Genomic DNA, 14,986 nt, shown 5'->3' on the forward strand with positions numbered 1-14,986 from the left:
TTTTGTTTGTTATTTTCCTGGCCTGTGTGCCACAAGGGCCACTGGGCGACGCGACAGGAGGCCTCAACTTGAACTTGAGCGACTCTCGACTCTCCCAAGGTGTGCCCCGTGGGCTTATTGGAAATGCGCGGACATGAGCCGCCTCCGTGGCCCAACAAGGCAGCAGCAGCAGACCAACTTCAAAGTGCTCTGGGAGCGAGCACTTTTCCCCCAGGCGTTCTCCGTTTTCCGTTCTCTGTTCTCTGTTTCTGTCTATGGCTCTGACTGGGACTGTTGCTGTTAGCTGCACCTTGCCGTTGGGGGCCTACTGTACTTGGCCGAAATGTCATTAGACTTGGCCAACGCTGTCATCAATGTGTGCCTCTGCCGTTGCCGCTGCTGTTGCCCATCGAGCAACAACATCTTTCCATTTCCATTTCCACTTTCTATTGTTTGTGTGCTGGGAAATTGATAAATCGGCGAAATTCAATTTGAAAAGTTGGCCATCAGCCGCCGTCGTTGTCGCCGTCGCTGTCGCTGTTTGTTGGCCGTACACGTGACATGATAGGATTTCCGCAAAGCTTCCCACTCAAACAAAAAAATACAAAAAACAAATGAAGTTACTCGCAGCCGACCAGCAAGCCGACCAACAACAGTCACTGACAAGAGCAATAAGCATGTGACAGTCGAAAGGGCGTAACAAGCTGGCAGTTGTCACACGCAGTTAGACGGAGTGGCAGTGGCAGGCACAGGGATTGTGACGCGTACAGAGAGTGAGAGAGGTAGAGACAGGCTGCACCTGCCACAGGTAGCTCTGGGCGGACATGGACGCATGCAAAGTACGTTGTATGTGGGCAGCATACGCAGCTACTGCCACTGCCACTGTTGTTGTTGCCACTGCTTCTGCTGTTGTCGCTCATGTGTCACCGCCATTGCCATCGCCATCGCCTCCAGCTGCTTAGCATGCAGAGCGCCAAGCGTCAGGAAGCGTCGCGTGTAGCGTCGCTGCCGCTGCTGCCACTGCTGCTGCTATTTCTGTTGCTGCAACAATTTAGCGGTACTTGGCTGGCCATGGGAATTACCCACTGTCGCCTACGGGGCACAGTGGCAACGCAAGAGGAAGTGGCATACATGCGAGCAGACAAGGATGGATTATGGAGATGAATCTAACGTCAAAGAAAATATCAGAAAATAATCGAAGAGAAAGCGCAGAGCCATAGAAAAGGAGAGTTGCGAGTGGGATGGCCAACATATTGAATGCTTCCCGTAAACAATTATTCAATTCTGATATTCTTCCCACTGTGCGAGCGATCTGCGGCACATTTGGCCTAGTCCAAGCCGTAGCTGTAGCCGTTGGCGGCACTTATACGTGCGTTTGCTTTTACAGTTACGTTTCGACTGCAGCACCGTGCACCACCGTGCACTTTGGCTAAATGGGTTGCACACACACACACACACACACACAGAGAGAGTGGAGAGAGGAGAGAGACAGCAGTGCCCCCATCGAGCTGGCGAAGCCGTCTCCTGCATTTTGATGACCCGCTCGCTGCTGCCGCATGGCCAGCATTTAATTCAATTAACAAATCGCAACAGTGACAGTCCAGCGCAAACAAGAGGAAAAGCTCGCGCCGGGCCATGGCACTTTAATTATCCAGGGGGGATCAGTGGCATCCGCAGGGGGGGCCGGGTGGGGCTGCTTGCAAAAGACAAAGAAAAGCGTAAAGGGCAGGGGGGGGGTGAACGTTGTACTATTTAACCCACGCGGCCACCAGACTGCACTTGATTACCTTCGTTACTCTGCAGACAAAGCCAAAGCCAAGTGTTTGAGGCTTGATTTAATGAAGAGTCGCGTTGCAAGTGTGGTGTGGCAGGGGCAGTGTGGAGTGTGGCGTTTGGAGTGCGGCTCAAAGTCAAGGTAGCGAGGGCGTTGCATTTTGCATTTCAATTTGAATTTTTTTGCTTGCAATTGGCCAAAAAGGAACGTGACGCAACAATTTCATCAACTTATCAAAGCCACCAGCCCCACAATGATGAATCTTGTAGGTCACCAAAATGAATGACACAGTCGCAGGGCCCACGGCAGAGAACTGCACTCCACTCCACTCCAGTCTAATTGACACAGCCTAGAGAGCCAGCCCGCCCGCCCGCCTGCCTGCCTGCCTGATGGAGGCCACAGTTGTGGCACTGCAACGCTGCAAGTTGAAGTTGAAGGAACTGAAAATGCAATCCAATTGTGGCCACCGCAGGCTGGCCCGAACGAGCGGGCGAACGAATGGAATAAGCCAAATCACTGTTTGGGCCGCTAGCAGGCTAGAAATCTGTAACTGTAACTGGAAATTATAGTGGTGTGGTTTGGTTTGGTTTGGTTTGGATTTCCTTTTTGCTTTTTGCATTTTCGACTTCGGCCAAATGACTTTTGTATCTGGCTGCGGACTGCACACGGCAGACGGCAGACGGCAGAGTGGAGTCTACTAGAGTGTGGAGTGGACTCGAGTGGAGTCATTTGCTGTCAGACATCAGTGCCAACACCCGCAGCGTTTTCCATTGCCATTTCAATTGGAAACAACTCAATCAAATTGCCCAGACCTGGCCGGGCATGCGACGGGGACGGCTACGGCTACGGCGACCCAGTCATTATGCACCCACCCCCTTGCAGTCTTGCCACACTTCCACACACACACACACACCCATTCGCTCTTCCAGTTTGCCTCAGATACAGAACAATTCAATCTAATTTTCTGCACATTTCTTGTTCTTCGAAAATTTGCGTTTTGCGTTTTTCGCCGCAGTGGAAATGTTGCGTGCTCCGTTGCATGTAGCACTCAGCACTCCTCTGTACTCCTTCTGCTGCCGGGCCACAGTTCGTGTGTCCCTCCTCTTGGCCAATTCGGGCAGCTTTCGGTCATAAGTGTGCACGTTAAATTTTATTGCCTGCGATCCGAAAACCGAGGCAAAGAGGCGCAGAAAATCGCAAGACGAAACTTTAATTTATGAACAACTGTTGCTGCTGCTGTGTTGCTGTTGCAGCTTATTCGCCTCAACAAAGATCTCCGCTTGTTTTTTTGTTTTGCTACAATACGGGTACGGGCATCCGTCGTTGTGTGCCCCCATTTCGTTGGAGTGGACACAGTAGCCGGGGCCACTAAAAATTTACTAGCTGACGAAAATGGACCATTTTCATTGGCCCCCTTTTTCGTGGGGTCGGTCCCCTTCCACGCGATGTGTTTTTCAACAGTTTGTTTCGCCCATCAACGTCAACACATTCGCTTTAGATTCACTATTCCACTGCCCCCCAGCGGCTCCCTGGAGCCACCCCACCCCATCCCTAATAGTTCGAGAATATTGGCCAAGTATTTTTCACATCAGTGCCGTGGCATCGGGTGTTGATAGCTCGTTGGGTAGAGTGTGGGGTGTGGGGTGGGTTGGTGATGCCCATTAATGCATTTGGGCATAAATAATGCAAGACAACTCGAAGTGGACTGGAGTGAAATGCATTTTAAATGTACAGCCAGTGGGAGGGGCTGGGTGCAGCACCGTTAGGCAGCGAACCCTTAGAATAGTTTTCTTTTCTAAGGAAAATCAAATGCAAATGGGTAAACTACACTTTGATAGTCGTAATGAGGGTTTTGTCTGATATTTGTGCTTGCATTATTTGCCATACAAATTATGCTCCCGATTGTTATCCCAATTGGGACAATGCACAAGACTCGACTGACCACAAGAGAGTCTCTCTGTGCTCCGCTCCGCTCCCTTCAACTTCAACACTTGCATGCTCGTGGGAGGGGGCGGATGGGGGGCATTCATGACCCCACTGCGATTCGGTACGGTACCCTTCTCGGCACGAATACACATTCAAAGGCAACTTCTTGGCCAGTGGAAACAAAAAAATAGCTCTGGCTCTAACACAACTCATAGGCAAAAGGTACCTAAAAGGTAACAACAACAACAACACGGAAAAACAAAACGCAAACAACAACAAACTGCAATGGCATTTTGGGGTTTTTGCGCTGCGATTTGAATGCAGAAATAAAATTTTACGATCAAACAAACTATTCGTGCAGAACATTGGGAAATTGTGTTTACGTTCATTGGAACGGTGCGGTGCGGTGCGGTGCCTGGGCAATGGATACTAGACCCGACCCCCAAACTCATAGAGGGGTCGGTCCCGTCTGGTCTGTCTCTGTCGCCTTCATATTGGAGTATGTATCTTTCTGTTCTGTTCTGTTTTGTTCTGTTCCTAGGCCGAGGACTGGGGACTGGGATTGGGGTCTGGCCGATTCAAATTCGGATTCGCGGACTCGGACCGGGGTGAATGCGAAATGCGAATGCATTTCAATAATTTGACGTCGAGGGGCCGTCGCTTAGAAAATTATTATAAATTTTTCTCTCTCTTTCTCTCTCTCTGCCCCAATGCAACCCTACCGCTGCCCGCACACCCTCCCCACCCTGCCGCCTTGTTGCATTGCCATTATCGTTGCCTTGCTGCTGGCTTTGTTTTTGTTCTGCTTCAATAATAATTTTGACCCACTTTTGCGCTCGACTTGACTTTTTATTGTACTGAAATTAAGTATTATTTTTTTGTACGTTTTTTCTTTTATTTCAGCTGTGCGATGTCTGCCGGCCGTGCTTCTGCTCTCCGCTTATTTTTGAGGGCAAGACAAACACAGTCGCTCATAATAATATTTGTACGTATTCTTTTGGCAAGCAGTGAGAACAAAACAACCGGGTAAATATTTTTCAAGTCTCGGCTAATTGCCGGCTGCGATTCAGAATTCTCTAGCTGCTTCTTATCTCCGTTCTCCGCTCGTCGCTCTTCGATCCGCACCCGAATATGTCCCCCCTCCCACCACTTGCTGTTGTTGTTGTTTTTGTTGTTTTATAAATTGTCGTGCACTTTGATGATTGTATTGTTGTTTGCTAAAGCTAATTTCTTGACGTCACCTGGAAGTTGTTATTGGAATGTCCCAGCTGAAGGGTGGCCAGAGATTCTCAACCAATTTGCATTGCAAATTGCTCGGAAACTATAATAAAGGGTCGAACTTTGAGCGAATAGCATGACTAACACTAAAACTAAAACTAAACCGAATTATCTTCCGGCTAACTTTTCAAAAAGTTTTGAAGGACCTTTCCTTGTCTGCGTGGGAGGTTTTCTTTCTATTCCATTGAATGAATTATTTAAATAAAATTCTAGAGCTCTTCTAGGTAGTGAAATGCGAAGAAATTTTTAAGCAATATTCACAGTTCCGACAATACTCGCATTTTGTTCCCATGTCCCCATGTCTGCCGTATAGCCTGATTCGTTCCCTTATCATTTTATATTTGCTTTTGCAATTATGCATTTGTTTTTGTTTGTGTGTTTTGCTTGGCTTTTTTTTCGCAACGGTAAACTTGTTTGTAAATTATTTTTATTAATTTTTGTTGCTCTTTTCTTTTCTTTTCTGTCTGTTCTTTTTTTCCATTGCAATTTTCTCATATTGTTTGTTTTTGCAATAAACAACAACAGCAGCGGCACGGGAGACTGCAGCTGGAGGGGCACAATCCGTGGGGTGAGCGGGCGGGTTCGGCTCTTCAACTATGCCACTGCAGCCCCGTTGCTCCCCTTGCTGCATCGTTGTTAATCATTGCAATTACAACAGCTGCAGCGACAGAGCAACCTGGCCAATTGACGCTTACACGCTTCCATTAGAGTCGAGCGGGCGTTCTGCCCCAATCCCCACTCCCCCCTCCCCATAGCCAAGGGGTCTGGCTGTCAGGTAGGGGCGTGTAGAGCGGGTGACAGGGAACTAAGGATCATTCGAGCGTTAAAAATTAGCACTGACGCAACGCATTCGCCGCGTAAATTGACATTTACGCGATAATTACGCGCTTATTATATTTATTACCACTTTTTTCCGCATTTAATTCGCCTTCCATTTTTTCGCCCTCGGCTCTTGTTCTCCTTTATGATTATTTCTTTGTTTTTTGTTGCTTTGTTTTGCCCTTTGAGCGGGGTGTTTTGCTATGTGTGTGCACTTGGAATATTTTACTATTTGAATGACCCATGAGATCGAGCTGGGTATCTGCAAATTCTGTCCAATAAAGTTTCCACTTAGCCTGTGTAGGGTATCTTTAGTGTCGGACTTGGAAGCTTTTATTTTCCTACTCTGGGTTCTTTGTCCATATTATGGCTTTAAGTGACAGTTTGAGGGTCTGCTGACTGGAGGGGCTTTTGCCTGCGAAGGATGCCCGAAGATGTTCTCAAAATATTTTGGGAAACTCTCATTCAACCATAACCTCAATAACAACTATTATGTGACTGAATCTGGGCAAGGTGTAAATATTATTTAACTGTTGATTTGTTTATCCAGCAAATTATCCAAAATAAAAAAGGGGTGGGGGAAATTAAAGAAAAACGTTGCTCGCATTGGAAAATAGATTTCTGTTTACCCGAACTATCAGAGCATACCCCACATGAGGGGCAGGGGTGGTGTGGGGTGGGTTGGTAGATCGGATCGGGGGTAAACTATGTAAATTAATAATAATAAAAAGAGAACGTTTTAAAAACAAAATTCCGAGGGGGAAAGAAGCTCGCGCACGTAAACGAGAAAAGCACATTTCAGATTATGGCATGGAACTGGAACGGGCAGTCGGGCACGGGGAGCACGAGGGGGGCTTTTGATATTACGTCGCATTACGTGAGAAGCGCGTGTCTGTTGATGAGCCAAGGGGGCGGCGGTGGCGGTAGCGATGGCGGGAGCGGGCTCCGTGCAAGGTGAGCGAGTTGTTATCATTACACGTGTGCCTCTCTCTCTCTCACTCTCTCGCTGTATCGGAGGGGGCTGGCTGGCTGGCATATCAAAACATCAAGCCACATAAAGAATATGGCGACGATAGACGACGACACACACACACACACACATACATCCCTCGAGTGGGAGAGCTTATTTGCGTATCGGTGTGTGCGAAACATACTATAAACGAAAAATACTTCCGCGTTCGCATTCGCATTCGAGTTCGAACTCAATGAAACAATAACAACATGGATCTGGACTGCGACTGAGACTGAGGCAGAGAAGGAGGGAATGGAGTGGAATGGTATGCGGCAGAGGCTGCGCGACTGAGCAAAGATAAACGAAACAACAACAAAAGTGCAACGGACCCGGCAAAAGCCGGCAATCGAGTACGGTATGCCCGGACACTCATATGGCAACAGGGTAGATGGTATGGTAAGGTAAGGTATGGTGTGTGGGTGTAAGAATGTTACAAAAACAGAAGGAAGAGCTAGAGGATAGAAGACTAAATAATCCACAAAGCAATCAACTAACATCGAGTGCTATCATTGGCTATTTAGCATTAATTTTCCTAGTTTTGTAATTCGTTTTTGGATATTATTACATATTTTGTAAACAATATATTGGCTGCTATGTCCTATGGCATTTTCTGTGCACTACAGGGTGTCAGATGCCGCAACAGAGAATGGTCTACTTCGCTCTGCTCTGCTCTGCTCTTCGCTGGCATTGTAATTAATTAAATTAAACTGGCGCAGCAACTCGCACTGAACTCAATTGAATTTTATTTGAATTTTATTACAGACAGCGGACACAATGGAACTGAACTGAACGGAATGGTATGGGGTATGGTTTGGTTTGGAACGTGGTTGATGTTGACTTTGGGCTCTTGGCGGCGGGCTTTGCTCTGGCTCTTGGCGCATTGCAGTTTCTCTTCACAACGACGACAACTATTGTACAATGATTTTTAGTTTTAGCTGCAGCTTTTCTAGCTGTTCTTTTTTTTTGTATATTTTGTTTCGACTTTGGATGGGTCGTCGCTCGCATTTGCGACGCAATTGAAGTTCCATTTCCCCCCAAACGAATCCCCACCGCCGCGCCGGGACATGACGCGCCATATTTTGCCCGCCCGTTTGAGCTTTTTGTTTTCCGCTTCTGTATTCTCGCGTCTTTCTAGCCACCCGCCAGCCGCCAGCCGCCACCCGCCTCTTTCCCGCCTTTTGCTTTCTTTATTTTGATTATTATTGTTATTATTTTATTATCAATTGAGAACGTGGCCGGCATTCAGCGATGCGATCCACAGCCTTTGCACACTTAACTAATAGTTTCGACAGCGGCGCGCGAAGCTTATCAATTTAAATTGAAATGAAATACGCAACAATCAGCAGGGCGATGCTCCGCTCCGTTCCAGAAAAGTCGAAGTGGGAATGCTCTATACAGAATAGAATCTTCTAGGAACTTCCAAGACAGGATTAACTACATAGAGGGACTCTGAACTACTTAATACGAGTGTAAAATTCAGCAACGTAGACTGCTGCTGCTGCTGCTCTGCTTTCTCTATCATATTCTTATCGCTCCTAATCAAATGTTGGTATATCTCATTTTGTTTTTTGTTTGTTGTTTGTTTTTTTGTCGACGTCTTCAACTTCGACGTAGTCGTCGCGACGTCTGAGCGGACAGTAATTGAAAATTTGAATTATTTTGCAATCAGTTGTCGTCCCGTCCCGTTCCGTTCCGTCCCGGCGGAACAGTTTGTGAAAGCAAGGCAGGCACTCGTCTGTCTCGCTGTCTCGCTGTCCCTCTGTCTCTCTGTCTGGCTGTCTGGAGGGCTGGATAGAGTGGGCTTGGAAGCTCTTTATGTAAGTGCAGTTACAGCGGCAGCGGCGGCGGTGGCGTCTATGCTAAACAGCTAAACACAGCACACAGCACTCGGATAAGACGTACGGAATGCAACGCGGCTCAGACAACTCTATATACGAGTATATATAGGGGAGATATTTTTACATTAAGACGAACGATGTCCGTGACTGGCTGGCTGGGGCTGTCTTGTTCCGCTAATTTGTCGCCGCTTATAAATTATTGATATATGTATGTACATACAAACATATGTACGTACATATGTACGAGTTTGTAGCCTAGTGCCGAACCTAGACAGACGCCACAGACGTTGCATATTTATGCAAAATAATCGAAAAACAGAGAACGGAATAATATCTTTTTAAACGGGGCACAAGCGAGCAACCCAACCGAGCCATTCATACTCGTATTCGTATTCGTTTATGTTTGTTGTGTATATGGGGGGGATCGATTTCATCTACTCACTTGTGCTGGCCCGTCAGAGGTGGCAGCACCTCAATACTGTGGGTGGTGGTGCGGCGACGGTCCCCACTCATGTCGGCGAGCCGGGCAAAGTCCGTGTCGCGATCCTGGTCGGCCAGGCGTGCCGAGCGTCTAGATTCCAGCAGACGCACTTCCTCCAGACGCTTTTTCAGCTCAATGGGTTCCTGCAGGAATAGATAGAGAGGGTCTGGTTAGTCAGAGGTTTCTTATGTCTTATCGCAAAGGTTTTCTTTTTTTTTTTGTTTTATTTGCTGTGTTGTGTTGTCGAGTCGGTGACTCATTTGTTTTAATTGTTGCTGTGCAACTTTATTGAGCATCCCATAAAAATAATAAATGACTGTTAAACGTACTTAGAGCGCAGACTTGCAAGCGATTCTTAATTGAATAAATGACAAAAAAATCCAATGATGTGTTTGCCTCAACGCCCCCGCCCCCCCCAAACTGGCCACTGTTCCATTGTCACGCAAGGAAAAATTCTACACAAAAATTAAATATACATTAATTTGTAGTACAGTTTTCCTGGAAAATCGGACTGATCAAAAAAAGTAGGGCTCTAATAATTTCCGAGAAATGAAAAACCAATTAAATGATAGTCACAACAAAACAACAATCCGAGTTAAATTCTGATGAGGGGTTGTTTTCAAGGTTAATTACAGACCACAATTCCGGGCTTTACGGGCTAGATTCACTCCATATAGACATGGCGAATATGTAAAAATCTCTGAGCTGGCGCGTGGGTGCTGTCAATGCAACTGACGCCGCTAATTGAGAAACTACACTCTGCCAGATATACTCGTGTATGTATCTTTAAAATATGTATATATAATATATCTGTAACGGGCGACCTTGAACGCTGTTAACTTGGTTACAGAGCCCCGTAAAACAAAAATATTTGTCCAGATTTCAACTCTTAGGGCATGCGGATGTACATATTTTTATTTGGCGAGCATCTTTATATAATAAAATCACCTTGGGTGCTAGTAGCATTTATTTATTTCTTGCACAATCCGCTTGCAGGTTCAACAATTGATTGTGACACTTATTATGCCGAACAGCAGCAGAACATCTGCGCTTAGTTAGTGCTGTTTAGTGTATCTTTATTTAAACAATTTTTGCCTCAATCTTTTCTTTTCACTTTGTCACTTTGCACTGGCAACAGAGCCAAAATTAAATCAAACTAAACGAAAGTGTTTTTTTTTTTTTGCCTTTTTGCTGTGTGTTGCACAAACAATTTAATTTGTATGATATTTAGTATTTTGTATTTAGTATTTAGTATTTTGTGGCTAGATATTTATTACAACCGCGATGATCTGATCGATAAGATTGGGGCAGCTGTGGCAACTAGATTGACATTTTCGCGTTTCCCGTTGAGCGGTTTTCGAGTCGTGTCGTGGCGTGGCGTGTCGCCTTCTGGCTTTCTGGCTTTCAATTTGTTGAATGTGATGTGCGTTGATTGGGCACAAAAAGCCGGCCGGCAGCGGCGAAAGCGACAGCGGTATAACGGTAGCTGGCCGAATGCGTCAGCGGCGGGGCGGCGTATCTGTCAGATACAACGCACACACGCACTCTCTCACACACTCAAACAATCACACACACACACACACGCACTCTCACGGCACACAGCGTTGACGTCGCAGCGGCGTGTGTTTATTTTTAATTATTTAAATTATTTTCTTGCTTCTTTTTTTGGCTAACTTCTTCTTCGTTTTGGTTTGTGAATTTGGGGTACTAGGCCTCGTTCCTAATTTGTTTTTATGCGTGCCACCACCTCTCGCTCTCTCTATCACTCTCTATCGCGGCGGAAACGTTGCGTATCTGCGTATCTGCGAATCTCCGTATCTCCGTATCTGTGTATCTCCACACGCACTCGCAATCGCAATTCCCACTTCGCACTTGCACGAACTTCACTTGCACTTTTCTCCTTTGTATCTTGTGTTGTGTTTCGAGTTGCTGCTGCTGGAGTTGTCGGCTGCGAACTTGCGAATTTGTAGCTGGCGGATTTGTATCTGTTTTGGGGCTGGCGGATGGCTCTCTTGGCTGGTGCGAAACGTTCGCGCGCGCATTCAAGAATGATTCTGTGCGGTGCTCGCTGGCGCTGCTGCTGGTGTCCGCCGGGCCACAGTGGACTCGGCTTTTGCGCTCGCTCGGCCGGTCTCGTTCGGCTTTTGGGGGGCTTTCGTTGGGGAGCTCTGCGGCTCGGCTCTCTTTGGCACGCTCTGCTCTCTTTCTGCTCAGGTGACGGCGGGGGAGACAACGACCGACCACCACCACCACCACCACCACCCTGTTTGCGCTCTCGCTCTGGCCTTCGCCATCCCTTTCTGGCATTCGCGAATTTTCCGGTTTCTCGCGACGTTTGTTTTTGTTTCTCTGCTTTGTGCTGGCCTTTCGCATGCTTTGCCGTTTTGTTTATGTATCTCAATCCCTGCAACAGCCGTGCACTCGCTTCCGCTCTCGCTCTCGGCTCACACGATGTGCTCTCTGCGCCGACGCCGCTGCCACTGCCGCCGCTCTCCCATTCGCTCATTCACTCAATTTTGCTCGACACTCGCGAAATGCAAACCTGAACTGAACCGAAAAACAACTCACACTCGAAGCACTCGCAAGCGATTCCCGTTTACGTAACTCAAGCGAATTGTACTTACGGGTTTGGTTTATCGGTGTATCTTTGAGCTTTTCCGACGTCCAATGTTCAACGTCCCGCCGTCCCCCCCCCTACGTTTGTATGCTGCAGCTACAGCTACCTGCGTCGCCGCAGTGTGCAGTCACAAAACTTGCTTTATATAATGTGTTTACGTTTACCTGTCGCCCGCTGCCTGCCGCTGCCTGCCCAACGGATCCCGATCCCCTGTTCACCGTCCCCCTCATAACGAAGCCTTTGTCGCTGCCGCGACAGCCACTGATCGCCGTTCGCTCGCTGTTCGCTTTGATTTAAGAGCAATTAACTTTGACTTAAGAGAAATATTTCTGTTGTTTATGACGCGCCGGCCCGCTGACGATGCGATGACGAAACGGCAAACGGCAAACGGACTTTTTCTTTGGATATTCCTCATCCTCAATCTGTGCGATACCCTTGCAGAGGGTATTATGAATTTCAAGATATATTTAAACGTAAAATTATATTTATACATATATATTATTTGGGACTGCCAAATCATATAATTCCTCAATGCAGGGCTCCACCTGGAAGAGTATACAAAACTTCGACCTACACAAGACTTATTTTCCATATGTTTTGCGCCTCTTACTTCCTTTCTATGTCTGTTTCTCAGTTTCTGGCTTAGCCCATGCTGGGATTTTTGCACTTAGTAGGGGATTTTTAGGTTTAAGACTTAATGCCATCATGTTTATGCAGCGTTTATGACGCACACAATGACAGCAGCTGGAACATTTACTCATGACGGGGTGGCGGGCCGAGGCGCAGACGGAGCCGGGCTCGGGGAGGCTAATTTGAGCAGAGTTTATGGCGGGGAAAGCCCTGCCTGGGGCCAGTTGCTTGGAGAGCTGATGATTCTTGACCCCAATCGGGGCTATTGAGTAAGGTTTCTCGATTCGGTCCCAGGCCTATGGCTCTATTGGTGGCAAATTCCGTGAAATAAGACGAAACCAGTACTGGGCTATCAGCTGTTTTTCTTCCCTTCCCGACTCCAGGGAAAGGGAACAGGGCTCGACATAGACCCTTCCCACAGAGACGAAAATATTTGGAGTGCGACTGGACGTCTGCTTCTGTTTCTGTTTCTGCGTTTGTGCTGACCAATACGGGTTGCTGATAGCCACTCTCGTATCTCCAATCTGCACCGCAAAACAGCTTATCGGAGACACAGACATGTATGTATGTATGTATGTATGTTTGTACGAGTGCCAGTTCAAAGACAAAACACGGCCCTTCTTGTGCTTTGGTTTCACTGCCACAAAAGTGGGCAAAACCACACCCAAAATGTGAATGCAGCCTGGGAATACCGCCAGAATGCGATGCGATTACGATTTCGATTCTGATTCCGATTCCCCTTCCCACAGACCACCAGACGGAGTCATATGTGTTCCACAGCTGATAATGAGTACCGCACCGGACCCCCAGATAAGGGGAAACCACAAGGCTAGCAGATGTACACACACAAACATATGCACAGACATTTTTGTCTGCCTAAGGAGTGATGGTGGGGTAGGAAAGGGCATGGGCAGGGCAGCGCAGGGCAGACGGCAATTACGTTGCTGAAACAACAACTAAACAAACAATCGAATGAGCCCGGGGTCGAGGCTGGGCCCGGTCCAGATACCCTGCGTATCTGCAGTGGCGCTGCGCATGCGCACAGATTTGTCACATGCTGCATCGCCATCGCCATCAGCCTCATTATGTTTATCAGGGAAACGTGCCAGACTCCCCCCATCTGTCACCCCCCCTCTCTCTCCGCCACATTGATCATTTTAAAAATGCGTGAACGCGTGCCGGAAACCTGCGGCGCATGCGCAATTTCGACTCGCAAAAGATATTCGCATTCGCACTCGTAAATATCTTCTCTCTGCTGTGGGAGCTCGAAAGCGCCGAAATTTATGAGTATGAGAGCGGAATGGGAATTGGGAATTGGCGATCGCATTGGGGCTATCAGAAATGGGTCGGAAGTGGAGCCTAATTATGGAGAATCGATTGGGGCAGAGATAGCCCAGACGGTGCTTAAATTTCTATATTTTGTATCTCAGCTGCATGACAAGTATCAAAAGATTTCTGCCAAGCTACAGAAAATACAGGCAAATAGTTAATTTTAATTTAAACAATTTGTATCTTAACGAAAATTACGTGATATCCACCTTTAAATACATTGAAAACTTGCAATAATTTTATCTTAACTTTATTTCTAACACAATTGGATGTTAAAATTCTTTTATAACTTCATAAAATTCTCATCAGCTCTTAAGCAAAAATATCAAAATATTCCACACATATTTCCCCACAATGACTCATAATTCGGAATGACTATATCAGATTTCCACACGACGTTTTTCTACATGCATTTATAATTGCTTTCACTTGATTTGCATATGAATTGCAGTGCAAATAAATATTTAGATGTGTTGTGAGCAGAAACCAGAAATGAAATGCAATTAATTTGCATCTAAACTGTTTCAAGACATTTCTATCAATGTTAATTGTGTGATGAAATTTCGTAGGCTAGAACGTAGAGTAGATATATTATTATATTATATTATATTATAAGTCGAAGTCCTTTATAGCCGCCTGCCTGCCTTCGACTTTCATCTATTGGCAGTTCGCCGAGTATTTACTCACACAATAACTGCGATCACTCATTGCCTACATGATCATGCACAGCCCGACTCCCGACTGCCTTGCACCCTCTTCACCGCCCGCTGGTTGCTGCCACCATTGACAGCCAGTTAAGTCCAATTAAAGGCTATCTGCGCGAACGTATCTAAGAGAGTGCTTGTATCCCATTGACCGGCGAGCAAATTGCCATATCCATGTCAGAGGAACTCCGGAGTCGCGCGAGTGGGTTTTTTCCTCATTTGTTTGACTAGCCCAGCCAGGCCCAAAAGGTTGCTGCTGCTGCAGGCTAATTGCCCATTACCCTGCCTCGGCCCTGGCAATTTTATTTGAGCCTAACTGCAACTCAAAGACTTTCAAATGTCCAACGAGGCCTGCTGCCAGCTGCTGCCAAATGGCCCGGCTTGGGCAATGATCTCCTGCTACGACTCCATCTCCATCTCCGGCTGCTGCAATTTTGCAAGAATACGCGAACGCAAACACAGACCGAAGCAAAGCGGATTGGAGCGGAGTGGTAGTGGAGGGGAGCGTTGCCCACGTGCTGAGCAGCACAATTTGGGTTAATTGTCTGCGGATCAGGCCCGCAAATGCAACTCCCCATTGTTGGGTGTGCTTAACGCCA

General features: G+C 46.9%; 1 protein-coding gene across 3 annotated transcripts in view; it reads right to left on the bottom strand.

Annotated features, from left to right (window-relative positions):
- Nucleotides 1–14,986, bottom strand: part of LOC111072526 (G-box-binding factor) — a 128,679-nt gene that overhangs the window by 56,816 nt on the left and 56,877 nt on the right. For 2 of the 3 annotated variants that reach the window (XM_041591578.1, XM_022364497.2), the window contains exon 2: nucleotides 9,069–9,250. In XM_041591578.1, coding sequence (XP_041447512.1) covers nucleotides 9,069–9,250 — 182 coding nt within the window. Of the gene's footprint in view, nucleotides 1–9,068; nucleotides 9,251–10,055; nucleotides 11,170–14,986 lie in introns of those variants that run through there. The other variant, XM_041591579.1, reaches the window with a different exon arrangement.

Source organism: Drosophila obscura, unplaced genomic scaffold (assembly GCF_018151105.1).
Source record: "Drosophila obscura isolate BZ-5 IFL unplaced genomic scaffold, ASM1815110v1 contig_150, whole genome shotgun sequence".
In the NCBI taxonomy this organism is placed as follows: Eukaryota; Metazoa; Arthropoda; class Insecta; order Diptera; family Drosophilidae; genus Drosophila; species Drosophila obscura.